Source organism: Benincasa hispida, chromosome 8, assembly GCF_027475165.1.
Source record: "Benincasa hispida cultivar pf3 chromosome 8, pf3_genome.v1.1, whole genome shotgun sequence".
Taxonomy (NCBI): domain Eukaryota; kingdom Viridiplantae; phylum Streptophyta; class Magnoliopsida; order Cucurbitales; family Cucurbitaceae; genus Benincasa; species Benincasa hispida.
Window position 1 is genome coordinate 60613535 of NC_143485.1, and position 27762 is coordinate 60641296.

A 27762-nucleotide genomic window follows, 5' to 3' on the forward strand; every position below is an offset into this window, starting at 1 on the left:
GAAAAACTGTATTCCAAACACAATTTTTTTAAACTCGGACTATCTAAACCTCTTTGTCTAACTTCAGACTTAATATTCCCAGGTTAAGATTTCAAACTTGGTTGAGGTTGAATTGGGTTGGCTTTATAATTGATGGATATTTATTCTCTAAAAAGGGGTAATTGAAAATTTATTGATGTCATACGGTGTCGTTTTGCAGGTCTAAAACCCAGAAAAATGGGGTATGGTCCCCAATATTCCGGATTACGAATTCCTCGAACTGTTGTAGCGGCCTTCGGGTAAAACGCCGGAGAAGACGAAAATGACCGCCGGATTACCATTCACAGTCGCAGCTGCTCCAAAACCGTTCTTTCAGTTTCAGATTACTCATCATAATAATATCCGTTCAACCGAGACGCATACTCGAATTCATAGCATTCGATCCCAATTGGCTTACAGTTCTACGCCACTCCCCTTCTTCTCTGTGAGGAAGACTCACTCAATTTCAGATTCACCACTCTTTTCATTGGCATGTGCCTCTTCTTCACCTTCTCCTTCTCCCAGAAGATACACGCCTTCAACCAGGCTCTACGTCAGTGGTTGATTTTCTTTCTCCCAATTGTGTATTTACGCCTAATTTTGTTTGAGACAATTTGGATTTGTTGAATGATTCCAACTTCACGCCTGCAGGACTTTCATTCCGGACCACTGAAGAGAGCTTGCGAAATGCTTTCAAAAGCTTTGGCCAACTTGTAGAAGGTCGTCGACTAGTACTGTGTTCTGAACGTCCATTTTGTCTCAATACTTGATATCTGGCGCTAACTGCTATCAATTGTTATAAATTTCAGTCAATTTGGTGATGGATAAAGTAGCCAATAGACCAAGAGGATTTGCCTTCCTCCGTTATGCTACTGAAGAAGAATCTCAAAAGGCTATCGAGGGAATGCACGGCAAGGTAATTTAAATGCTCCATCTTTGCAATCGATACTCTGTCTTATATCTTCTAAATGAGTGTAGTTTTCATAATGCATATTGTTTTCTTATGTGTTATATACTATATATTATCCTCTCAATCGCCAAAATCCACTTAAAATTCTCTTTTCTTATCCACTGTGATTTTGTGATGCATATGGCTAGCTGTCTAGAAGTATATCTCATTTGGTCATCATCTCTAGCTGAAGACAGTAGATCCATCTATAAGAACTCTAAAGGATGACTATAATCTAGAAATTGCGAAGTTAACTCCATTAACTGTCATCTTGAGCAAGCCTCTCAGTATCTATGATATAAAATCACAGAAATTAGAATCTCCAGTTTAGGCATTACACAAAGCAAGAGACGTTGAAATTCTCTATAAATTTAGCTAGAGACTAGATGTCTAGGTAGGAAGAGGTGGATGCAATAGATTTAAGGTGGCATTAAGAAGATATAAAGTAGCGTTCATCCAGTTATTGTTAATCTTGCTTCCTTTCCCAGCTGTGGAAAATTAACACTGTTATACCTTCAAACGAAAAAATGAACTGCTTCAGTGGATAGTTAATAGTTGAATGCTGATCTAAGCATTTGTTATTATGAACCTGATGACTTTATTTTATTACATTAGTGAATGTGTATATATCAGTAGGTAGATTACTTGTTAGTTGTTACCGTTAGATTAACATTGTTAGGAGGAACAAATCCAATTAACTGAACCCGCTGTAGCAATCAAATTTCCGTTTTGCTACATGCAAAGCCTTGGATGGTACTCAGACTCACCAAAGCTTTATACATGAGCATTGGCTCTTCCCCTGTCTCCTGAGCAAAATGAAACTTACCAGCAGGAAGTAACTAATTCTCTCCCTTTTCCTTTCCTTCCCAAAGCTCTCCTATTTACGATCACTTACCTATGAAACTGACTAGTTCCAACTAGCTTTGGCTAAGGGGAAAGGTGTTCAAAGCGAAAGCACTGGTGTTTTCTAAATCTTCAAAATAATTTTTATCATTTAACTAAATACCATGAAAACTTTGGAAATTATTTTGAAGTAATTTTTTCATTTTTCTGGAAGTGATTCGAACTCAATAACATTGGTGGTCATTCTCGTCTTTGGCCTTCATATTATAAGTAAATCATGTGGGACGCTTAGGAGGCCTATCAAATACTGCTTAAACCAAAATATCGAAGGTTTCTTGAATATTTGGCATGTTCTACTTCTACATACTTAATCGTAATAAAATTCAGTATAGTTTTAACTTGGACTTGGAAGAGAATTGATTAGAGAAATATCATGGTTAAACCCTAATTGCTGGCTTGACTTGTCATAAACCGATCACTGTTTAATGAACAAGTTATATAAAAGGATTTATTTTTAATTAAGTTCAAGCAACACTAGATTCAATAAGTTCTCGTTTCTAGCGAAAAAATTGTATATCAGAGTTCCACAACTAGCAAAAGTACTGTTAAATATGAGGGACTTTTTGGCCTCGAGGTTTCCTCCAATTTGTAGTGACAACTATGTTTGTCGAAGTTAACAGTCAAAGAACTTATTCCCAGGTTTATTTGATGGATATACTCTCCCCACCTCTTCTCATTGGGAAGCATGAATTGATATGATATTCTCTTCTCGGATTCCATGGATAAAATTCCGATGCTACCTCAAGAGAAAAAGGCTACTTTTGAAATCAAGCCTATAGCCGGGAGGGTTTGTTCTATGCCAACTGATTGTGAGGGATTTTTTTTCTTTTATTTTATTTTAAAATCTAAATAAAATAAAAAGAGAATCTGTGATGATCTTCGTCTTAAATTTTGTTGGTGCAAAGTATTTTCAATCATTGAATAGTAGCATTGTGAGCTAATAGGGGAAACTTTGGTTTAGTTTCTGGATGGCAGGGTGATTTTTGTGGAAGTTGCAAAATCCAGATCGGAGCTTCGCCAAGGCCTCAAAGAAAACTCTAGCTAACGCTGCTAGTACATAGGGATCATTGTTTCCCTCAAAATTCACATTCATTTTTAAAGGAGCCGTTTAAATATAAATAATATATACATGGACGGTCTCTGCATTGTCGTTATTGGTATGAGAAAGCTTGATCTTGATTGTGTATAATTATGATGTAGTCAAAGTGTATTTCAGGAACAGCGTTTTCTGTTGAAATTAATGATATTAATATTTGGGATTGGTCAAGTGGCTCACCTAACCAAATATGAACTTCTGAGGCATGAATTATGGTCAAAGATCACAGATTGAAACAAGAATATGAGTGCTTTGCTTAAATCCTGAGCACGGATTTTTAGAAATATTAAGAGGAATTTTAGGGATGTCCATACCAGACGCATACCCGTGAGGAGAGTGTGGGACATAATTTGAAACAAACAAGGAGAGCCCTCCCGTTCCGTCCCTGCTAAATTCTCTCCTTAGCAAAAAAAAATATGCTCAAGGACAAGTCGAAGATTCCCCTTGTAATCACAAGAACCTGCGAACTTCCCAATTTAAATTAAACGAACCATCACTTAGTTACATGATATTCGCTATCTAGTGATATGGCAGTCATGGATGGATAGGTATTAGAAAATACTTCCTTATGTATTGGCAACAAGTTTTAAGTGGAGAACAAAGGGGGGATTTTCCCATTACTTCGGATCTGTGTTGTGTTACTTTAGTCGAGAGTACGAAAGTGAATAAAATAATTTTTGGATTAATAACACAGTGTTTAAGATTGCCACTGATTGGATGCTTGGAAGCTAGATTCATTTGTCCTGAAAGTGCTCTTTATTCTTCATCTTCAGGAAGATTAAATATTTGACCGTTAAATAATTTTGGCCTTCAAATTGAACCATCTCCACCAGGAAGTTGAGCCAAGTTTGTTCAAAGATTAGTTAACATTTAATCGTATCTCTCTCTTTCAAGCTCTATTCGCCGAGAAATAAAATTTTTCCATTATGAAGATGTAAATAAAAACTCCAAAAATAACGTTTGCAAATATGTCAAAAGTCATGGAGTAACACCGTTCTGTTTTACAGAATGAATGATTGTCACTCATATATCCCCCCTCCCCCCCCCCCCCCCCCCCCCCATGTTAAATCAAACTTCGCTCCTCCTGTTTTTTTACTTTAGATGTGATATGCTACAAATGAGGCATCCATTTTTTCATCTCAAGCAAAAGAGAGAACTCAGAAACCCATGTCAGAGCATCGTGGTTATTTGCTTTCTATGGACCTTAAATCTGTTGCTGGACCAATTCCACTATGATTTTGCAGAAGCTACGTTACGAGCATACTCGAGCTCTCCGACCTTCTCTCTCTTCTGAAACAATCAGCACAGAGCTTGTCTCTCTCTGAGCCAAGCATCTCTTGTAAGGCACAAACCCTTTCTTACTCTCATTTGCATTACCTCTTCCTATCGAAGAAGGCACTTGACATTCTACTTCTGGACTCTGGGTTTCATTTTTATCCTTACTGGGGGAGCCAGAACATGAATCCGCACAAGAACTCTCCAGGGAATTGTCATTTTGGATCCTTTCTTCCATAACATGGTCAGTACATGTTCCAGTTGAAGTTTGATCAGATGGAGCAAGATAAAAATACGGTACATTTTGATACAAAGACCAACAAGTTTGAGGAGCATTTGGCATCGCCTTAACATAGGGGACACTTTTGTCCTGATTCCCTAACGCTAATGTAGGTGCTCCATCAGGTGACATATTCCAATCACCATTGTTATCCATTCCAAGAGCTAAACTTACATCCATATGTTTTGAAGGTAGGGTCTGAACAGGCTTCTCAGCATACACTTTACACTTATTCTTACTGTCACCATCAAATGCTAACGATTTAGTGAATTCAAAACCATGAGGGGATGGTTGCTTCTCATCAGTTACCATTACAGTCCTTCCAAAAAGCTTTATGCTTCTAACAGAAGTATGCAACTTGTTATCCACTTTCTTACATGCTGATCCTGGCTTGAATTTCTGAACGATTAGGCAAGAGCAAAACAGAGAAAAAAAAAAAAAAAAAAAAAAAAAAAGTCAGATCCTAGATATCAAGTTCATAGAGGAAAGAAAGTGCAAGATTAAGACGGCATTTTAAATTACCAGAGTTAAGAAGTCTTCTGGAAACCGCTCTGAGGATGATTCGAGCGATAGCATTCCTTTTTCTTCTCCTCCATTTGATTTTGATGGTGGGTACAGCTCCCCCTTCTTAACAGGAGAAAGTCTAGTTGACTGCATGTCAACAGCTTGCGAAATAGGTGATTGGCATCTATTATGTTGCTCCGAAACCGCAGAAATTTGATCATCTGAACTGAATGCAGTCAGTACAGAAGTGGGGGATTGGGTCTCTTTTTCAGCAAGTGAGAGGTTTGGGGATGGAGACCTCTCTGATTCTCTTGCAACTGATATTGCCTTGAGAGAATCGACCGCTTTGCGAGGGTAAGGATGCAGTGGCTTCCTTTTCGGTCGAGGTGGAGGAATCTCAATTGGGTTAATGGAGCTCTCATTGCTACCACTAGACTCTCGCACTACCTGAAACACAACAAAAGACAACATAAAACTTCGGGTGAGAATGGTTGCTCAAAACGTACGTGTAAGTGTAAAAGGTTTGGTGACAATCTATTTTGGTGAAAAAAATTCACTATCATCCCCTTCATATTTTGTTTGGTAATGATTTTATATTTTTGGGGTACTAAAACAAAAGGCATTTTTGACCTTAGAGAAGAATTTCTGAGCATGGCTTCGGATCTGAACAGCTGTTTTGGTGCCTACATGTTCTGCAGGAAGATCAAGGTAACACTAAATGATGGGTTGGGTGGGTATTGCAAATACTAGATTCATACAACTGATTTCAAACTGCCTTACCTTTGATCTGACGCCATCCACGACCATAGAGTTTCAGAGCTTCAAGGAACCTCTGATGCTCTTCCTCTGTCCATTTTTCCCTTTGTTTTGAAATAGTGTAGGGCTTCCTAACCTGTTCATACCATTAGAATTCCATTACAATTCAGAGCTAAGGCCTTCCAGAAAAGAAAAAGAAGTGAAGAAATCATAGAAGTAAATGTTGTTACCTTCAATGCATTTTCATTGCCATAGGAAGATAGGGAGCTAACTCGCATCAGTGGATCCAATTGTGTCCCATCATTGGAAAGGCAATTATTAGCTGCAATTGAGCCGTTTGACAGTGTGCCTTCATTCTTTTCCTACATTCCATATTGAAATAATAAAAATCAAAAGTTAGAGCCCACCAAAAATTGGAGCTAATAATTCTAAAATTCCATTGTCAACTAACACATTTCATAAACGATAAACGTATAACCCTTGTAACAATGCAATGCATAGTTCAATGTGTTAGGCAGTAAAATAAAAGTGAAGCCTGTAGGAGCACTTAGCAGCACAAAGCAGAAGTAGGGGAAAAGATTAACTTTATGACTACAATCCACCAACAAAGAAGGAATCTTATAAACTACATGAGAATCTATTGGTGCCACCCAGTACGATTCAAGCAATAAAAAACCAGAACCATATGAGTAAGAGGACAAGATTTTGGCTCAATTATGTAGTCAAATACTTCAGTAAAGGACGGAGCAACAGGGGTTAGGTTACTAAATTGGCAAGGAGATTTTTTTTTTCCTTTTTCTCTGAAAAAGAAAAAAAAGATACCACCAAGTGAGATATGAGTACTAAAGAACAGGAATGAATTGGGAAGTCAAATCCAGACAGAGGGACGCTCGTACCAATCAATCAACTCCCACACAGAAAAATTCCACGAAAAACAACAAGATGGGGGGGAACCAGTGTGTAGGATTTTACCTGGACACCCATTAGCGCTGGCAACAAAACTGGCGAGGAAGTTCGATCTCAGAGTTCAGCAAAAGGGCCTGAAATTTAAAAAAAAAAAAAAAAAAAAAAAAAATGATCTTTAGGAATTAATCAGAAGGCCATAGGGTACCCCCAAAAACCACCAGTTCCTAAATTAGTTACCAAAATTGAAGTTCTGTAGAGACCCAGTAGAGAGAAAATAAGGAAAGATTGAAGTAAGAGAGAGCCAGAATAGAGGAATTATAAAAAAGAAAAAGAGTAAAGAGTAGAAAGAACAAACCTGGTAAGTCGATTAGGAATGGATAGAATCTGGGAAGAAGAAGAAGAAGAATCGAAGGTGAGATTCAGAAAGAAAGGAGTAAGTAAGGGAGGGAAAGGCGAGGAAGAAGAAGAAGAAGAAGAATCGAGAGCAGTAGAGAGAAAAGCAGGAGATGGGATTTGGGAGAGAAGACACAATAAAAAAACATAAAAAGAAAAGAGAAAGAGTCAGGAGAAGAGGAAGGAAGAGGAGAGGGTGACACGTCAGACGCATATATTTTGGGAGTTTTATTAATTCCACATGGAAACCTCCAGAAGGCTTTCTAAATCTTGTGGCTGAGCTTCCACTTTGCCACGTACACGCGTCACTCTCTCGCCCCACCTTTTTTTTCCCCCTTTTTTCACCATTTTTTTTTTCAATTTCATATTTTAAAAATTACAGAAAGATATTTGAGAAATATATTTGTGGAAGACATTGAAGCCTGAAGAGAAGGGTGGGCGGATATATCATCATAAAAGGCCAAAGTTAAGAAATATAAAAATTAATAAATAAATAATAATAATTAATTATAATTAACTGAAAATTAGATATTTTAGGGTGGTGTTGACAGGTTTGGGGAGATGGGGAGGAAGGTATTATTTCCATTTTCCACGACCAATCCGACTCCTTCTTTTTCACTTTTTTTCCATTTTCAATGTGTTCCTATTCCTACGTCCAAACACTCCCTATCTTATTGCCACTTTCTTCTCTTTCTTCTTTTTTTTTTTTCTCCACCAAGTTTATTTACCCATCTTTTTCTATTTCTTTTTCCCAACTTAATTTACACTATCTTTCTTTCTTTTTTTTTCCCCCCCTTTTAATTATTATCCATTACTCTATCTTTGGGTGTCCCTTTCCCTCTTATTCTAAAAAATGGATTAAATTACAAGTTTTATTCTTAAAATTTCAATCTTTTTTAGGTTTTTGAATTTAAAATATCATGTTTAGTAAATCGATTCTATTAATTTAGCCTTGATCACATCCTAGAAACTTTTGAATTGTTTTCCAATTTGTAAAAACAAATAAAAAAAAATCTAAAGTTATTTTTTAGTCTTGAAAACTTCGATTGATAATCATGGTAAAAAAATGTAGATGGATTAAACTTAATTTTTAAAAGTAAAAATAAAAAATCAAATGTTTATCAAACGTGAATTTAATTTTGTTTTGATTCTCAAAACATGGGTAGAAAAGTAAATAACAAACCAAATAAACTCATAGGTGGAGAAGAAGTAGCATTTACACACTAAAATTTATTAAAAACAGAAAAAAAAAAAAAAAAAAAACATGAAAAAGAAAATTTTAACCAAAAGTATAATTTAGAAAAAAAAATCAAAATTTCAAAAAATATATTCTCTTAATTATCCGTTGGCTTTCTCGACCCAAAGAAGTCCTTTTCTCTCATGGAATATTTATTTTTCCTTAACAAGCAAAAAAGAGAAAAAAGAAAAAGATGTAATTTCATTAATGACGACGAGAAAAAGAGATGCAATTTTCGATTTATTGTTAAAGCAATAACTTTCTTAAAATTGGGTACATTAATAAGAGGTGGAAAACCAATCATTTGTGAAATCTAAAATTTTGCCTAAAACTATCCTTTTGCCCTATTGTAAAAATAAATAAAAAAAATTAATCTAACATAAATATTAGGAAAATTTTTACAAATAGAAAAAATATCAAATTATTTACAAAAATAGCAAAAAAAAAATACCGATAGATACGGATAGACTTCTATCTGCATCTACAATGTTTATCAGTAATAAATATCTATAAATTTTTATCATTTATAGATATTAATAGACTTTTATCATCCTTTATATAAAAAAAAAATGTTACTATTTTGGATAAAAAAAATCCTTAACTTTCAATTTTTGAAAATTTCTCAAAGATTACTGTAAATTTTTTTTGTTAATAAAAGAAAGCACATTTGATTCTTGTGGTAGTAAGTCAAAGTAATACATAGTTTTTATATGATTTGAAAAAGGAAAAAGAAATGTGATTTTTTTTTTTCCCTTGAAATTATTGAAGAAAGATTTAGAAATAATAATATCCAATGCCTTGTCCTTATGGAGGCAGAGAAATAGGAGAGAGGAAAGTAAAGTTAGATTAATGTGTGAACAATCTTTGTTGTGTGTTTTGTCTTTACTCTTTGTGTATGAAATTGAATCCCACCACTTATTGCCTCTCTGTCACTTCCTCCCATGAACCCTATGATTTTACAACAACTCAAAACACTTACATCACATCTTCTCCATTCAAAATCTCTCCCCTTTTGTTTTCCCCTCAAAAAAATCATTAGATTAGATTTTTTTTCAGTGGAAATCACTATTTCACACTATGCATATAGCTCTATAGTCCTTCTCCTAAATGATTGAAATAGTACTCTTCCATTGTCTAATGTGCTTTCAAGTTATAATTTATTTCTATCTTAAAAATAATAATAATAAAATATTTTTAAGTCCCCATTTAATTACTATTTTTTTTAAAAAAAAAAAAATCAAACCTATTTCATTCTATTTTTTACTTTGATTTATATCTTTTTTAAGTAAAATAGTTGAATTCTTAGCCATATTCTAATAATAAAAATAACTTTTGAAAAACTATGGGCTTGTTTGGTACTCATTTTGTTTTTGAAAATTAAACCTATAACCACTACTTTCTCCTCCAAATTTCTTCCTTTGTTATCTACTTTTCACGAATGGTTAAAAAAAAAGACAAGATTTTGAGAACTAAAAAAAATTGATTTTAAAAAGTTGTTTTTGTTTTTATTATTATTTTTTTTTAATTTGGCTAAGAATTCAACCATTATACATAAGAAATATGCAAATCATGGTAAGAATTGTAGATGATATAACCTTAATTTTCAAAAACAAAAACTAGAAATATGGTTACCAAATGGAGCCTATATTTTTTAATTTTCAAATTTTGGTTTTGTTTTTTTAAACTATTGATAAAAAGTAAATAACAAAGTAATAAATTTGGAAGTGGATGTATTCATTTTCAAAAACAAAATGGTTATCAAACGGGGCCTAAATTATCAAATTTTTTTTTTTTGGGCTAGTTGCATAAATGGAATTCAAGTCTAAAATAATAGAATATGTAATATAAAAATAAAATAATTGCATATATAAAACAAAAATGGTAAAATACTAAAAAGTCCACGTCTAGCCTTCATTTTTCTCGCTTCTTTCCGATTTTCTCAAATTAAAAGCTATCATCGATAGTTGCTATCAATGATAGCCACTAATTGCTGCTATCAGTGATAGCTTTCAATTTGAGAAATATTAATACAATATTGAAATATTAGCTTTCAATTTATTATCAATTTATCAAGTGACTATCATTGATACATTTTCATCAATTGGAATCAACCTTGAAATATAAACACTTAAGACAATCAGTGGCTATCAATAATAGAATTTTATAAGTAGTTATCAACATTGAAAGAAAACCAACTTCTTTGAAAGATTGAACTATATCAGTGATGGAAAACTATTAGTGACTATCACTAATAGACTTTCATAAATGACTTTTAACTTTGAAAGATTAACACAGTAGCTATCATTAATAATCTTCTATCGTGGCTATCATTGATAACAGTTATCAGTCGCTATCCTTGATAGATTTTCATCAATTAAAATTAACCTTGAAATATTAACACTTAAGGCTAGAAATAATAGACTTGTATAATTGGTTATGAACTTTCAAAGAAACTCGATATAATAGATATCACCTAACTTCTATCACCGATATCACTAATATCCCTCATATCGCAATTATCAATGATAGCTTCTTTCACTGATAATATGCTATCAATGATCTCGCTGATATCATGCTATAAGTGGTAGCTCTCTATCATCGATAACATGCTATCAATGATAACTTCTATCATCGGTAACATGCTATTAGTGGTAGCTTCTATCCCCAATAACGTGCTATCAGTGTTAGCTTCTATCACCGACAACATGCTATCAGTGGTAGCTTCTACCAGTGATAGCTACTGACTACCTTATTGTCCATTTTCATGTCCTTTTCAAACATTCGTACGATCCCTCTTTTGATACCTCTCAAGGGCACTTCTATAAAAATAGCAAACAACCAAACCAGACTCTTATTCTTCGTTTGATTTTGTCCATTAGAATTAATTAGGGTTTTTTTTTCATCCGAAGATAATCTTTTCGTTGGAAACGAATTGACCTCAGGTTTTGTCCACCGACATTCATTTTAAGCCATCAAGTCGACCATGGGAGAAACTGGTGTAATATGGCTTCAGAGAAGTTTGGACCCCGACTACCTAAGAGTTTAGACCCGAAAATTTCACTAATACGACTGGTAATCTTCTATCATGGCTATCACTGATAGCAACTATCAGTCGATATCATTGAATGATGCTATAAGTGATTATCACTGATAGACATTCATCAATTAGAATCAACCTTGAATTATAATCCTTAAGGCTATCAATGACTATTAATGATAGACTTCTATAACTGGTTATCAACTTTCAAAGAAACTCGATATCTAGATATCGCTTAAGTTCTATCATCAATATCAGTAAGATCCCTCATATCGTGGTTATCATTGATAGTTTCTTCAGCAATATCATTGTATTGTTATCAATGTAGAAAGATATCATTGATAGTAGTTATGTATGTTTTTTTGATAGTCTAGTGGTAATGTTTTGATATTTTTTGTTGTTCGAATTTGATATTCATGTTATACTTGTTTGTATATACATATGTTACTAATTTTTTTTCTTTCCAAATAACGTCAGTCTATAATGGCAGAGTTACCAAACTTCATCCTCAACAATCTCTAGAGGAAACTCAGAAAGGCTTGATGCATTAATCACCAAATTTAATACAATCAATGACAATTGATGTACTCATCAACATCGTCTTCTTGCCATTCAATTTGCGAATCTATAAATTCAGCGACAAACATCTCCTAGTTTCTATCACTTCCACTTCCATGAAAATAGCATATTAGAGGCGATTGCAAACTGATCTATACACTAATCTATACATCGCAAGATTAATCTATACATTAATCATTAGACATTAGAAGTGACTCTCGTAACTCTAGTCTGCATGATTTTTGACGTTGATGAGGGAAAAGGTTAACACGAGGTTTTGATAAAAGTGCATAAGAAATTGGTGAAGAATCACCATGAAAAATCAGTCAAAAGTCGAAGAATTCCACAGAGAAGAATTGAGAAGAAGGGGGACAATAAAAGAATTGAGAAAAGGGAGAATATAGCAATACGTGCGCGAGGATGAAGCTGATACAAATCGATAAAATGGAGAATATCGGAAAATCGAACGCAGATATATTTTTTTTTCTATTTCAAATCAAGGAAATTTTTAATTATGGTATTAACAAAAAGTGACTATATTTGCAATTTATTTTAAATATTATTAATACCCTAGAATACTATCCATCGCAATAGCTCTATTTTTTTTTTTTTATTTATTTTAAAATTCACTTTCACCTTCGAAGAATTAGGAAATTTTCCTGTAGTGTTAATTTTTTTTTATTTTTTCAACCGATTTCGGTGCAGCATGATTCGTGGTTTTATATATTAATCTGTGCATTGACCACTAACTTGACTAAATTTATCAAATGAAAATTTTCATTTTATTTAATTAAAACGTGGACAATGAATAAGGCAAAAACTACAATGGTCAACCCTCAACAGCCAAGTGCATTTAAAAGAAAGAAAAAAAAAAAGAAAAAACCAAACATGTTGATTAAGTGAATGGTTAGAAATAATACATTTAAGTTTTTCCTTTATAAACTCTTTTTGAAAACTCGTTAGAATAGTCTTTTTCGGTCTATTTCGTTCGAGATCGACCACCGATGTTTTATTAAAAAAAAACTAGTTTTTCTAATTTATTGATGGTTTTTGGATCTTCTCAATACAACTCGCTAGAGTTACTTGTCGAAATTTGCTAATTTCTCTAAATGTTATGTAATCTTTTCAAATATTTCCACAATTAAAAAATTCACACTACCATATATTACACAATTTGGAGAAATTTGAAAAAACAATTGGTAAATTATTTAGATAACCGGTAAATCAATTTAGAAGTTTGTGCAATTATGTGGATCTCGGTGTTAATCTCGGAAAAAATAATATCAAAATCCGATATATTTGAGCTTTCTCGGTGGAATCTCGGAAGGATTAACACCGAGATTCAATATATATCCAAAATCTTACCCATTTTTTTTGCAAAATTTGTTATTTCCAAAGTTTAAAAATGACAGTGCAATAATCATCTTGAATCAATTTGGAAAATCTATTTTCATAATTGGAAAACTCATTTAGAATTTTGGAAATTCATACAATTGTGAAAACATAATTTATGCAAAAGATTTGAAAATTATGTTATAATTTGATATAATATTTAATAAAAACAACTAAATTTGGAGAAAATCTGAAAAGATATAAGATTTGGTATAAGCGAAATTGGTGAGCCACTTAAGTGCCCTTTAAGTCAGAGTCTTATATTGTCGGCCTCCTAGAATGGACGAAGCAGATTCTATATCTCTTGTTTCATCAGAAGACTTTGGATAACGCTGACATTTATGATTTGGGAAGATTACATACAAAATTAGCAAATATCAGTGTGTAATTTAGGGAGATGTACTAAGAATATCACATCCTACCCCAAGCCCACCTCCTGAGCCCGAGGAGAGGCGTGAGGGACTGCAGATACCATCCTTTTATGATACCTACTGGTCATCTCTACGTTACTATACTCAGTAAACTTTAAGTCAAAGAGATAAATAACAATTGATTGAGTAGACCCATTTTATTACAACAATGTAACGTTTATACAACTCCAAGACTTAACTACAAAGTTTAAAACAACAACTCTTAAAACCTCGGAAGTGTAACTGTGGCTTGTGGTAGACCTTGAACTTAGCAGTACCCTGGAACTCCTTACCTTTCACTACCTGGGAAGAAAAACATGAAAGAAAAGAATGAGTTTCACAAGCTCAGTGAGTGGTAAGAAACTTAGAATCTATTTCAACTTATAATAACAAGCATATCATATATACGAGGTTAATACTCAAACCTCAGCCTTGAATGAGTCTGATCTCAAACTCTACCTACACACACGGTAGATAGTTAACATTTCACATTTATAAACATTCATTAACCTATGTGCACATAGTTCTCCCTTTCATGGGCTCAGAAGCTAGGCTCGTTGGTCCTCTGACCATCCCATACAAGGTTCCTCCAACAGGCTCAGGAACTAGATCTCCCGGTCCCCTAACCATCTTGTGAGGTTCCACTCAAGGCTTGGGAACTAAGTCTATTGACCCTCTGACCATCCTGATCACATAATCTCATTCTCATGCTAATTTACTCATTCGTAACATAAGCATTTACATATACTCTTAAAAGATATACTTTAAGTCTTACAAGAAAGTACTACTCACCTTGGTAAGATAGGAATCTTCCTCTCTAGAAGTTCCTTAGTCTTCTCGGGTCTTCTTTTGAATCCCATTCAATTTAAAGCTCAGATTACTCATAGTTCTAAGCCTTATCTCGAGATACTTCCTTCTACAAACATGCTCTAGAATGTCTCAAGAAGCTTACCTTACAATCTTAGCTTAGAACTCTTCGTGGTTTGGCCAGCATCATCAAAACATCAAGACTGGCCCAAGCTTACCTAACAGCGACCCTTCTGTCTTTTCCTCACTCTCCAGCCCGATTCCTTGGAGCTTCTTCTCTAACAGCCCTACCATGAAAACTATACTTTCAGTGCTTTTAGGTGGCTTTAGAATTACTCAAAATGCATGAGTATTCTGGGAGAACTTCTCGTTCCAAATTGATGTTACTTTCAGACTTCACTGTTCGACAGCATCTCCTCCTCTTGGAACTTCATGATCGACACATGGTCTTGCTACCAACGTATGCCCTCAATGATCAACGCATGGTATCCTCCAAATCCACCTTCTAACACTCTTATTTGAGGATTTGGCTTATGAATTGAAGAACATCTTGTGGTGGTATTTATAGGCTAAAAGAAATGATCCTTTTCATCTTTTAAGGTCTCTAATACAAGACACTTCCTATTCTTGAAGTATTTGCACCATGTTTTGCCATCACCTACTTCTTTTTCCATTCACCTACTCTTATGCCACTCACCTACTTGAGTTGTCTTCCTCATGCATAAGACTCTTTTTGCATGAATCTTTATTCGTCCTTCTCCTACTAACTTAATCTTCAACCTTCTCTCCGTTCAACCATTTGTCCAAGTGAGCTCATCAGCCTTGTATAACGCAAGCCTCAGCACCGCTCCATCATTTAGTCCATCGTGTAGCTCCTACACATCATCGCTTAGCTCCATAGTCTACTAAACATCTCGCTGTCGCTTAACATTCAGCCCTCTCGCTGTCTCTCGCTATAATCGTTTAGTGCCTACGTCCATCGTATAGCACCAACGCCCCATTGTGTAGCTCAATCATTTAGTAAGCATCTCGCTCTCAATGATCTCACGTATAGCCCATCGCATAGTTGTTGCGCCTATCATTGCTCCATCTTGCAGCGCTGACGCCTTATCGTCTAACGCATTTGCCTATCGTCTAATGCCATCACCCATCATCTACGTCTATCGCGCAATGCCCATCACATAACACTTGGCCTATCGTGCAACGCTTATGCTCATCATATAGCGCCATCATATAGTCTATCACCCAATGCCTGCACATTGTCTAGCGCTCGCTCAATGCTTAACGCTATCGTATAGTGCTATCGCATACGCTATTGTTTAGCTTTCACGCTTATTGTCTAGCGCTTACACTGATCGTGTAGTGTCATCGCTTATTGTGTAGCTTTATCGTTTAGCGCCACCCGAAGCTACACAATCGTCTAGCGCATCATCAACACCCGCACATAGCTATACGATCGTTTGTCTAGCACCTTATGCCCAAACTTCTCTCGCTCTCTCCACTCTCGCTCATGCAGCCTCAACGCATGAGCAACTCTTGGCAACGCCTCTTGCCAATACTTTGATCAACATGCGTCTAACCTCACAAACGCATGGTTGCCTTTGCTTCAATGCTTAATCCTTTTTAAGCCTCTACTAACTCAGCCTCATCTCATGCGTTAATGTTTCCTAACACCCAACGCATGGTTTCTTTTGACTTCACACTCAGCCAAATTTTCACTAGTTAAGACTTATCTCAAAGCTATTCAAAGAAAATCTATTCAACATTTATAATTTCCTTCTCTTTGACATAGGATTTAACTTATACTTAGTTAATCCCCTTAATTTTATGCTTAAGTAGGGAAATTGAGATCCGTGTTTCACAAAGAAGGCCTAAAACAATCGATAAGTTAGAAAAAACTTAGTTTTTTTTAATTAAATCTCGGTGGCCGATCTCGGACGAGATGGACAGAAAAAAACTTTTATAACGAGTTTTAAAAAAGAGTGTTAGTTTTGTAATGTGAGAACTTAAAAAGATTATTTCTGATAATTTTCCCTTTTCATACAATACCTAAGTAAAAAAATGATTTATAAATATAGTAAAATGAACCTACTTATATAAAATAAAACAAAATATCATTGTAGACTGTGACATTTTACTATATTTAAAAATATTTCCAATAATTTTACTATTTAAAATAATTACTTGAAAAAACTCTAATATTGTTTTTTTTTTTCATTTTAGAAATATTTATTAGAAGATGGGGCTTGTTGATTGAAAATGAAAATAAAAGAATCAATAAAAAAAAGTTGTATGTCATATTTTCAAATGTATGCTTGGTAGGAGATTCACAAATTAGCATTCTATTTTAACCTACCGTTAAAAACGTGTTTGATAATATGTTTTATAAAACTCAAAACTACTTGTAGTTGTTTCATGTTAAAGCATTTTGTATTGTTGTTATTTCATAATATCATATATTGTCTAGTACTTTATATAATACATATTATGTTACAAACAAAAATTGAATTTACAACACAAACTATTGTATTTATTAAATCCATATTTCTACATTTTAAAATTTAAAATCTAAGGTCATTAGATAACCATTTTGTTTTTTGTTTTTGTTTTTTTAAAAATTAAACCTATGAACACTACTTTCATCTCCGAATTTCTTCATTTGTTATCTACTTTTCACCAATGGTTTAAAAATTGAAATTTGACTAAGAATTCAATCATTATGTTCAAGAAAGATGCAAATCATTGTAAGAAATGTAGATGAAATAGACTCAATTTAGAAAAATAATAATAATAAAAACCAAATAATTACCAAACGAAGTCTAAATTATTGACAAACTAAAAAAAACAAAAATGCTATTTTTAAAATTTACATTATTTGAATTACAAAAACGAAACATCGTTTTAAAAACAATATTCAAATTGTCTCTTATACACATTCGTTAAACTTAGTGAATTTGAAAACATGAAACAAAAGCTTGATTGCATGTGAAACAAGCACTAGTTTATGAAATAATCAAGCACATCAATGTTGTTAGCATTATTATTAGATTCACTTGAAGTCAAATATTCAAATATTCATCTTCACCTCTACTAAAATAATAATTTTGATAATAATTAATTATACAACTTACCAATCTTAAGAATTAATACTTTGACTCCACACTTTACAATTGCTAGACTGAAATGAATTACACTTGCCATTTTACTATTGCCTGTGCTACAACTTATTAAGAAACTCAACAAGTCCTGCAAATTGCTAACCAAAATTTATTATTATACGAACTAAAGTTGAAAAGTGAAATTAAGACTAATTACAATTTGATTCAAGTTTATTATCAATTGTCAATGCAAGCTATAAATTGGCAACTAAGACATATATTTATTTATTTTTTAATTATTATTTATTTTACAATGTTTAGCTTTACTTATATCTTATTGGATTTTTTTTTTTTTTTTTGACAATTATATCTTATTGATTTCACCTAAAGAACAAACTTATATATGGATCAATAAATTATAAAATCATAATGTAAATAGATTATCATTTTGAAGTATTTATTTTCATTTACAGTGTAGTGGAATATTCTAAATAAAAGTATCTTTTTTTTTTTCTTAGAAAAAGAAATTTTACTATTTTTTTTTTGTTTGAAAGAAAAAAGTGATACGTTTAAAAATTGGTTTCAAGTTGTTAAATATTTTGGGGGGGGGGGGGGGGGGGGGGGGAATGTAAAAGTATGTAAGAAATTGTAAAATTTGGGGCGCAATAAAAAAAAGAAATAAAAAAAAAATCTGAAATGGAAAAGAATGATTTTTATTTAATAATGATTGAGATGGTATTAAAAATGAAGCTTCCGACAAAATTTGAAAAGAGATAACATTTTGATGGCTCACTAAAAAAACACCGACTAATTTATTTTAATTAAATTTAAAAAAGAGAATAATAAATATGTGGCGAAGAGATGGACAGCTGTCCTTCTCCAAATGTTTGGTTTGTGAAAAAGACGTGGAATGACTCCGCCTAAAAGATATTGATGAGCTGTCATCACAAGACCCAACTTTGCGCTTTTCCTTTTTTTTTTTTTTCCCTTAGAAACATCAATTTTAATCCACAAGTCACCGTCTAATCCTATCCTCATTGCACAATCCACACCCTAATTAATTATTGAAATTCCTCTTCATAATTATTTTAAATTAAATTAATTAATGGTAAAATATGGTAAAAAAATTCTCCAAATCTTCACACTTATATTTAGAGAATAAAGTCACTTGTTAATGTACAGACACTTCGATATTTAATTTTCAGCCCAAGAATAAAAGTAAATTTTTAAGAATAACATCGAGTTATCATTCTCCCATAGTGGAATTAAACCTTAGGTTCCTCAATCTCTATACAAATAGAACTCTAGAAGGCTAAATTGAACTTGTAGAAGGAGAACCAATTAGGGCTGGTTGCCCTGACCTTGAAGTTATAGGTTGAGGGAGGCCTTTTGGGCCATTTGACCTACTTGATGAAATTTGTTCGTTTTGGTCTCAGTCTCGACCTCGATCTTGACCTCTAAGGTTGTGGTAGATGTTTTGGGTTAAATGACTCAATTGTTTCATCAATTCCAGTCCCTAGTTGTTGCTCTCATGAAACTATTTCATGTGTCTTGTGTTTATTTGAGATGAGACAATTTGAATGAGTTTATCTAATAGTAGTCCTTATCCTTGTGATTTTTTTCTTTATTATTTACTTAGAATAATATTTTCAAAATCTATATAAAATTTTGACATCTAAAAAGAAAAAAATGTTATAATTTTGAAAATATTTGACTAAGAATTGAAATTTGAATTAGAAAAAGAAAGAGTTTGTGAAATAATGAGTGTGGTTACGCAAAGTCTTACAATTTATCGGTAGTTTAGGATTGAAAGAAATATTAATCAAAACTTAAAAGAGGAGAGAGAGAGAGATTTGAGGCCACAAATTTAAGAGAGAGAGAGAGAGGAGGAGGAGGAGGTGGAAATGGATGCAACTTAAACTGAAAGTTGAAGCATGAAAAAAGGCCGTTTTTTTTGTTTTTTTTGTTATTGAGAGAAAGTAGCTCTTAGTGTTTGTGAAAGGCTCAAAAAAGTCCAAATAAAACCAATAAATGCTTTGTATTAAAAGGAGAGGCGGATATTTGTCAAAGATATTCCTCTCTTAAAAAATAAAAGGGATAGATTTGTAAATAGGGGGTCTTCCCCTTTTGGTGACATCCGCCAGAACCCCGTGCCATCCGACCACCAATCACGTGCCATTTCTTTTTCATTTTTCTTTTTAAATCAATAAAAACATAATCCTGTAATAGTTTCAACTCAGTCTCAGGCCTTTTTGTCTGTTTTTCTTATTTTTAATTTAAGAAATTTGAGAGCCATGATTTTGATCCTTCCCATCCCCACATCTAATACTGCTTCTTCTACACCACCTATTTTCCTTCTCCCACCTTCTTCCAAATTCCATTACTTTTTATATTTTAAAACAAATTAAAAAAATCATCCACCTCCACTTTCCTCATTTTCCCACTTCTTGGACTATCGGATTAAAGTGAGCATAGTTCAACTGACAGACGTTTATGTTAGTGATTACGAGATTTGTGGTTCCAGTCTTGCTCACTAAATAAAAAAGGAAAAGAAAAATTGAAGTATCTCTTGATCAAATTAAATACTTATCCAACCTAGTAAAGGCATGGCGTGACTGCAACTTATCGGGGAATGAACCTTTGGAGCCAGTCCACTAAGAATTGGGCTTGTTGGGCCTACACCCAACTTCAAGTATTGTTTGGATCTGTATAACTAAGCCCATTGGTCCAACTCCTTCAACCGGGATTTTGATTTGGTTTGAAAACATCCTACTATTTGTGAAAGCGTTACATCGTAATTTATTATTATTTTAAAATAATTAACTAGTGGAGAAATTTTTTTGGCCAATTAGGTTTCATGTCATAACCAAATTTATCAAATTTAGGATCAATTAAGAATTATTGGGTTCTTAAATTAAAATTTTGGAGACCAATAAATGGTAAAATAAAAAAAAGAACCAAGTGTCTCCTCTCTTGTCATTTGATCACAACAATGGGTTTATTAAATTCAACGGTGATGAAGCTTGATCCACGATTGATAAATTTGGCTAGAGGTTCGATTGAATTTGAAATTATAAATTGGATCCGACTGAGAGATTAAAATCGCTCAAGTCAAAAGCCCAACCAATTCAAGCTCATGGTAGAATTTTAGAGCCAAAGGAAAGATTGGTCCCACACCTAACTTTAACCCAAAACCATGTAAGACCATGAAAATTCTACAAAAATAGGTCTTACCCATTCATTTTGAAGGAGTTTGGAAGGAAGAACTAAAGACAAAGCATTTAAGCTTTAAAGCTTTGAAGATTCTGAAGCTCTAATTGAACTTTTAACATTGAAGATTGAAGACTTGGAGGACTGATGTAATGGTCCGACTTCCTAGGTTTTATACTAGGGCGTTACTACATGCATGCATAAATCTCAAAACGACTATTTCACAAATTTTAACTAAATCAAACGAATTTTATTAAATAAATAACTTTTTTAATATCTAAATAACTGAAAATCTTTGATGGGGTCCCCCTAAAATATAAGTTCAGAATAAATCCATTGAAGTTTTATAAATAAAAATTTCAACAATGGAACTCTAAGTTCAAACATCAAGATTGAAATTTAAAACACTAAAACATGAACACATGAGCGGAAGCATCTCTCTGGTCCTAATGGCACGATCATGGATTCCTTCTGCCATTCACCAGTACATCCTTGCACTTACCTGAAAAACATAACATAAAAAAATGATGAGTATAAAATACTCAATAAGTAACCTCACTATCAGGGTTAAGCTAGAGATATGTTCTCTAGATGCCACTCTCTAGTGGGACATGCATAAACCTTTACTTTCCATGAGATGGCTTAGTAGTGCATAGGTGAGCCCACTCTACCGTAGATTAGGTGTACTCACAAACCTCTAGTGAATCCCGAAGGAAACACAAACCTCTGGTGAAGTCCCAAAGGAGATCACCATCTCTGGTGAATTCCAAAGGAAACATGGTCCTCTTCCCAAAGGAAACACGAAGCTCTAGTGAATCCCGAAAGATACACAAACCCTTGGTGAAATTTCGAAGGAGATCACCACCTCTGGTAGGTATCTAATTACGGGTAGGGTAACTATCACTATCATAAAAATATAGTTCATCATAAAGCATAGTACCACAAATATGCAAATACATATCATCATGCTTAATGTTCATCTAGTAAATCATATAAACAAAATAATTTAATTCAATCTTGCACTCATAACATGCTTTAAACATAATCAACTTCAGCTTATATATTCTCAAGCATCTAGATACAAATAGTCTTAGGGTCCTTAGAATTATTCTTAAATTTATCGGCTGGCACAAAAGCAGTTACAGTATTAAGATTACCCACCTCAAATTTGGTCATGAATTTTGAAATACTTGGATCAGTCCTATAACATAAATTACAATTTTAGTTTAGCAACCATGACCTAAAATGATGAATCCAAAAATTTAAATTAATCCTTTGGGACCTTAATCCAATTAACCAAATTAATTAAAATATCCCTAATTTAACGTTTCGAAGGCTTGGTCCAAAATTAATTCTAAAACCCAATTCTACTGACACACCTGAATTTAAATTAAATCTAAAGTTTATTAACTAAAATTTTCGCTCAGGGCTAGAATTCACCCCCCAAAACTTACTAAACATTAACAATTTTTTTTGTTGAAGAGACCAAAAATCTTCCAAACCTTGAATTTAAAATCCAAACATAATGGGTAAATTAAAATCCAGGCCAAAACTTAATGGGTAAATTAAAAACTAACCAAGAACTTGAAGAAAAACTCACTAAATCTGGAAAAGAAACCCTTACAAAAACCGAACAATCCCGCGATGAACTACTACAGTGCTCGACGAGGATGGCAGCGTTTGTGGGTCAGAGAAATCTCTTCCTTCTCCTCTTTAACTTCCAAATCCTTCAAATATAACAAAATCTTTTATCATATTAAATTTTAAATTTCAAATCTTTATCTAAACTTCCCTCCAATATATTTTATATCTTCCACCACTTAATAAAACTGACTTATCCTTTCTATAATTCAACTTTCACCACAAATGTAAACTCCAATTAATGCAAAATAATTAAATTCGAATTAATTTAACAACTTAATTAAATTTCAACTTCCACATTCATTTTTTCAAATTAAAACATTATTTCCTTCCAAAACTCTATATCTCCAAATTTAATTCAAACTCTCAAATCTCTCAATTCCATTAAATTTCAGTTTAACCAATAAAAATTTTTCAATTATTTCAATTTAATCCCAATTTTTAAAAAATGAAAGAGAAACTAAAATTCAATAATTTGAGATAACTAACTTAAATTCTTCTAAAATTTGGGATGTTACACTGAAATATCATTTAACATTCAAGAGATGACATCACATGATCAAATGTTAGAGATACACATGTCAATTATGGTTGAGCTATGCTCATTTGAGAACTATGCTCATTTGAATCTCATATTTAATGGAGTCGGAAGATTTGAATCTCATATTTAAAAAGAATACACATGTCAATTATGGTTGAGCTATGCTCATTTGAGAACTTTTTTTCTTTAAATAAAAATTTGCATATCGTAAATTAAGAAACCAAAAGTCTAATGAAAGCCCTTAATTTCTTTTCCCTCCATTTAGGTTTAAAGATCACTAAATAATCGTTGGAGTTGATAATATTTAGTTGGAATGCATGCTGGAATTTTGGAGGATAAAAATTTGGTTAAGTATCCAAACTATACTTTGAAGGAAGCAGTAGTACTTAGAAAAATTTTCAAGTGTTGGGGGCATATGGTTGAACTTAGAAGTGAAGTATGCGTTCGGATAAAAGAGTAGAAGAAAAGTTTGGGCAAGTACTGGGAAAAAAAGGTTGGGATTCAAAAGTTAGAAGCATAGTAGGCCGAAGTCAGAATTTTGGCTAAGTGTTCAAACTATGCTTTGAGCCTAGAAAAGATTAAGGGCATGAGTTGGTCTAAAATGAGCAAAATTTAACTAAGTATTAGAAATGAAGGTTGGAAACATAGCTGAGCATTTAGAAGGGACGAGTCAATGCATAACGGGCGGGCCTCCTATGGATTCCTCCAACTCAATGAATGAAGGGAGGAGTATGAGGAAGGCTGGCTTTCTATATGAAGATGAAAAGAAAAAGAAAAAGGGTCAAACCATATCTTTCTGAATAATCTGACTGAATGAGAAAGAGCTCTTTATGGATACCAATCTTCCTTTGTCGAAACTATGACTATACTCGTGTTATAGCTTTTAACAACCACAAAAAGTATTTACTTTATCACAAGAGGTTATGGATACATTTATTTTTTTAAGTTCACAAACTACTAAGCTTATTTACAGATATCATAAAAGTAAGACCATGCATCAACTATCTAGGCTTGATTATTCCTTCTTGCGACCTTAGATGTTTTCCTTCTACTGGAGAGATTGGCCGGCCACACTCTTTTGTTTCGTCCCATTTTTCCTTCCCTCAATAGTGCCTATAGATCATGGTGGTTCCTTTACTATTTTCGAGGTTGTTCTTTGGGCACCAAGATCTTCTTGCTTCAACTGAGGAAAATCTCGCTTATAATGGTCGACTTGTCCATAGTTGTAGCACACATTAGCATCTCCAAAACATTATCCTGAATGATATCTATTATAAGATGAACACCACAGACTCCTGTTAAGGGTTTCATTTCTATGTTCTTTCCTTGGGGATGCTACAAAATGTCTCAATCCACCTGACTTCTGAGTTTCTTTATTCGAACTTGATTTAGAATTCGGGATGCCCTTATGTTTAGATTAAGTCCCTTTGTTGGATACTTTGGGCACGAACTTTTTACTTGTTTTGTCTGAAGATGGACTTAGGGTTCTAAATGTACTGTATTCCTTTTCAACCTCCTCTTCCTGCTTCAGGCTCCTTTCTAACCTCATCATAGCTTCTACTAGTTTCGACAATTCACCTCTCTCAACAGTTGCCATTACGAGGGTTCGAATTTCTTCCCATAATCATTCCTCAAATCACTTACATCTTTCTACTTCATCCTTGATTATATTGAGGGCGTACTTCAGCAGCTCGGTGTACTTCTTTTCATATTTTGCTACTACCATGGAACCTAGTTTTAGAAACGCATTGCGTTTTGTATCCCTAAACGGATGATACTTATTATAGAAATCTTCTTTGAACTCCTTCTAGGTGGGTTCTTCCATCTCTTTCTATCTTTCTTCAAATACTCGCCACCAGTCATTCGTTCTTTTTTGTAAAAGGAACATAACGAGTGTTACTTTTTGATCTTTAGGGCATTTCATTACCCTAAAGCACTTTTCTAACATATTGATCCAGACTTCGGCATCAGCTAGATCTATGGTTTAGAGATTTTAACCCTTCTATCCCAAACATTTTCTTAAGATCTAACTGAGTTATTTCTAATCTTGTAGTTAATTGTTCGAAAAACCTATCTAAGATTTGTTCTTCCATCTCGATCACAACTTGAGGATGGCTGGATTCACCTTCACTTTCTTCTCCTTGTCTACCGGTATTATTTTGGTCCTCGACTTCAGGTTGCTTTTGATTCTACCGCTTCTAAGCATAATTCTACAATGTAACTAACACCGGGTGATATCTACAACAATTTACAAGGAACCTCCTTTTTATTTATTTACATTTCTTAGGTTCTATACATGATATTTATACTAGAGATGTCCTAAATTCTTCTTCTACAGCCTTCTTAACCTTCTTATCATTTGTTCTTCTTCCGTCTAGTCTTTCCTCTAGTTTTTCTTCCCCCCCTTAATGTTTCCTTAATTAAGGGTATCTTCCTCTGGTTGAGTAATATTATGGAAATATCATTCTTTGAGTTTGACTTGGTCCCTCCTTTGACCTTCGTCAAGGGCATCCTTTACGAACGTTCCCTACTTCGTGGCAGTAGTAGTAAAATTTATTATGATCTTCCCCACATTCATCACACAATGGTTTCTTATCAAATTCGATGGTAATCCTTTGGGGTACATCTGTTTCTAGGCTTTCTGCATAACCCACGGAGTGACTAGAACTCTTGAATTTCTGATTTCCCCCAACCTTAAAATTCTTACTAGATGACACCCTCGATACAAATATTCTAGTTCTATTACTAGCGGGTGTAGGTTGTTTAAGGAACTCTTTTACGAGGAGATCCATGAGTGAAAATGGATCATCCAAATTCCGTTTTGATTGAAAACATAAATTTACAGTAAACACAAACAGATTATATATTTTAACAAAATTACAACATGCTTTTAAACTAGAAAAAGAGTTCAGAGATTATACACTTGAAGAACACTTCTTCGCGTAAATTCTCGAACTATCACGAACTCCTCGAACAGTCACAAACTCATCAAATAACAACAAAACTCAAATCAAAAGTGTGAAGACACTACCACTTGGTATCCTCAATATTCTCAGAGTGAGAACCTAGAAATGGTGGGCTCTAACTATTTTGGTTAGGAGAGAGTTTGTGAGTTTGGAAGAGGAAGACGATTGAGAAAGAGCACTATCGTATAATAAGATTATCCAATCATATAGTCAAGAGTGTCTATTTTATATTCTCTCTAATTTCATGTAGTGTTGTTATTTCGTATAGATTTCTAAGGAAGAAAAAGAAAATCGTTTTCTTTTTATTCATTTTACCATGAAAACCAACTAACCACCCACTAAGGTCGTTAAAGAGAAAAGGGATTAATTATCCAAAATAATAAATATGATAACCAATTTATCATATTATATTTATAATCTATAGTTTTAATATTGCATCATATATAATATAAACTATAGTTCTTTTTTTCTATTTTATGGCATTTAATATAAATCATATTTATATTAAATTTAACAACTATGAATAATCACATTCAAATATTTATTTCTCAAATTAACTATAATGTATCAAATACATTATATCAATTATATAAAATATAATTGAATCGATTTAATTATATCATATATAATTAAATTCATTCTTATTAATTTGAACAACTTAAATTAACCCAAAAACTTATTCTCAACTAAATCTTTTTGAACTACCAAGGAGACCTGATGGACCTGTAGCTTGAAGCTCCAACAGTACATGAATAATTAATTAAACTCTTTAATTACATTATCCACCATCCGTTAACTGTCGGACACTCCACTAAAGACCGATAGTTGTACTTTTCGCACTATAGATATATTTTTGTGTCCATTGGATATAACCAATCAATAGTATGATGACCATTCACAAATTGCTCATAAGTACAGCTGGGCCAAATTACCGTTTTGCCCCTGTAGTTACATCTAACTTCTTAAGTACTACTGATCCCTTTAATGAACAATAGATCATAGTCCCACTATGAATAAACCCCTCTCGAGCCAGGAGAGGGTGTGGCACCAAATTGTTCAACACCCGAAATCAGTCCTTAAGGGAGAAATTTATCTACTTACCCCTACTTCGGGGAAGGAGTGAATTTCATCTTGTGTAGCTGAGTTTCCAGCTCCCCAATCAGATGAATCCCTAAAATAGTAGGCTTGTTGAGTCACCGAACTGGCCACTCTCACCTATACAAGTCAAAGAACCGCCCTCATAGGTAGAAGTTTACAACTCACTCAGGATTGAAGTCATGTTACCTATGGTCATCCTAGTGAAATGAAAGTCTCTATTATGAACGGTGTTATATAATGAACCAAATTCATATTAAATTTAACCTACAATTTTATATGAATCACATTCATATAACTAATATTTGAATCAAATTCAAATATTTATTTTCTCTCAAATAAAATTTTATATTATAATGTAACAAATACATTATATTAATTATATTATATATAATTAATTTCCTTGATTAATTTGAAAAACTCAAATTAATCCAAAAGTAATTTGATTAATTTGATTATCAATAATCTCAGTTAAGCTATAGAGGGGACCTTATCGACCTGTGTTGGGATTGGTGTCCTAATTCTCCTAGAGTCTCGTTGTTTTGTAAAGATACACATTGTTCAATGAATAAAATAAGTGTTATTTAATTCTGACATTTACTCATATCCAATAAATAAAACTCTTTGGTTATCTTATGTGAACTTAAGTATGTATATATGATATACAAGTGGATCATGCCTTAAGTGATA

The 27762-nt window shown here is 33.4% G+C and overlaps 2 protein-coding genes across 5 annotated transcripts; one reads left to right on the forward strand and one right to left on the reverse strand.

The window, feature by feature from the left end:
* The first annotated feature begins 130 nt into the window (after nucleotides 1–130).
* On the forward strand, nucleotides 131–12120 carry LOC120083394 (organelle RRM domain-containing protein 2, mitochondrial). 4 transcript variants are annotated; one of them, XM_039039144.2, is made up of 4 exons: nucleotides 131–578; nucleotides 670–738; nucleotides 828–934; nucleotides 2832–3137. In XM_039039144.2, the coding sequence occupies exons 1-4, from the start codon at nucleotides 302–304 to the stop codon at nucleotides 2913–2915; spliced, it is 537 nt and encodes a 178-aa protein (XP_038895072.1). In that variant the 5' UTR covers nucleotides 131–301; the 3' UTR covers nucleotides 2916–3137. The 4 variants fall into 4 exon arrangements, with proteins under 4 accessions (XP_038895072.1, XP_038895074.1, XP_090172697.1 ...); XM_039039146.2 differs by lacking the exon at nucleotides 2832–3137 and adding an exon at nucleotides 11832–12120 and having other exon boundaries at nucleotides 160–578; XM_090316571.1 differs by lacking the exon at nucleotides 2832–3137 and adding an exon at nucleotides 11845–12120 and having other exon boundaries at nucleotides 160–578.
* LOC120083393 (protein REVEILLE 7-like) lies at nucleotides 4120–7264 on the reverse strand. Its single transcript, XM_039039143.2, has 7 exons — nucleotides 7043–7264; nucleotides 6754–6821; nucleotides 6012–6143; nucleotides 5806–5917; nucleotides 5656–5717; nucleotides 5044–5472; nucleotides 4120–4920 (listed from the first exon to the last, which is right to left on the reverse strand). Exons 2-7 carry the CDS (start codon nucleotides 6763–6765, stop codon nucleotides 4219–4221), a joined length of 1449 nt encoding a protein of 482 aa, XP_038895071.1. The 5' UTR covers nucleotides 6766–6821; nucleotides 7043–7264; the 3' UTR covers nucleotides 4120–4218.
* Nucleotides 12121–27762: the final 15642 nt, after the last annotated feature.

Excerpts from the sequence above, each read along its gene's own strand:
- LOC120083394 (XM_090316571.1), top strand. The coding sequence starts at position 302 with ATGACCGCCGGATTACCATTCACAGTCGCAGCTGCTCCAAAACCGTTC. Across the intron at positions 739-827 it reads CTTTGGCCAACTTGTAGAAG|TCAATTTGGTGATGGATAAA; the intron begins GTCGTCGACTAG and ends TATAAATTTCAG. Across the intron at positions 935-11,844 it reads TCGAGGGAATGCACGGCAAG|AGTTACCAAACTTCATCCTC; the intron begins GTAATTTAAATG and ends CTATAATGGCAG.
- LOC120083393 (XM_039039143.2), bottom strand. Across the intron at positions 5,918-6,011 it reads GCAATGAAAATGCATTGAAG|GTTAGGAAGCCCTACACTAT; the intron begins GTAACAACATTT and ends TGGTATGAACAG. Across the intron at positions 4,921-5,043 it reads CAGAAGACTTCTTAACTCTG|AAATTCAAGCCAGGATCAGC; the intron begins GTAATTTAAAAT and ends CTAATCGTTCAG.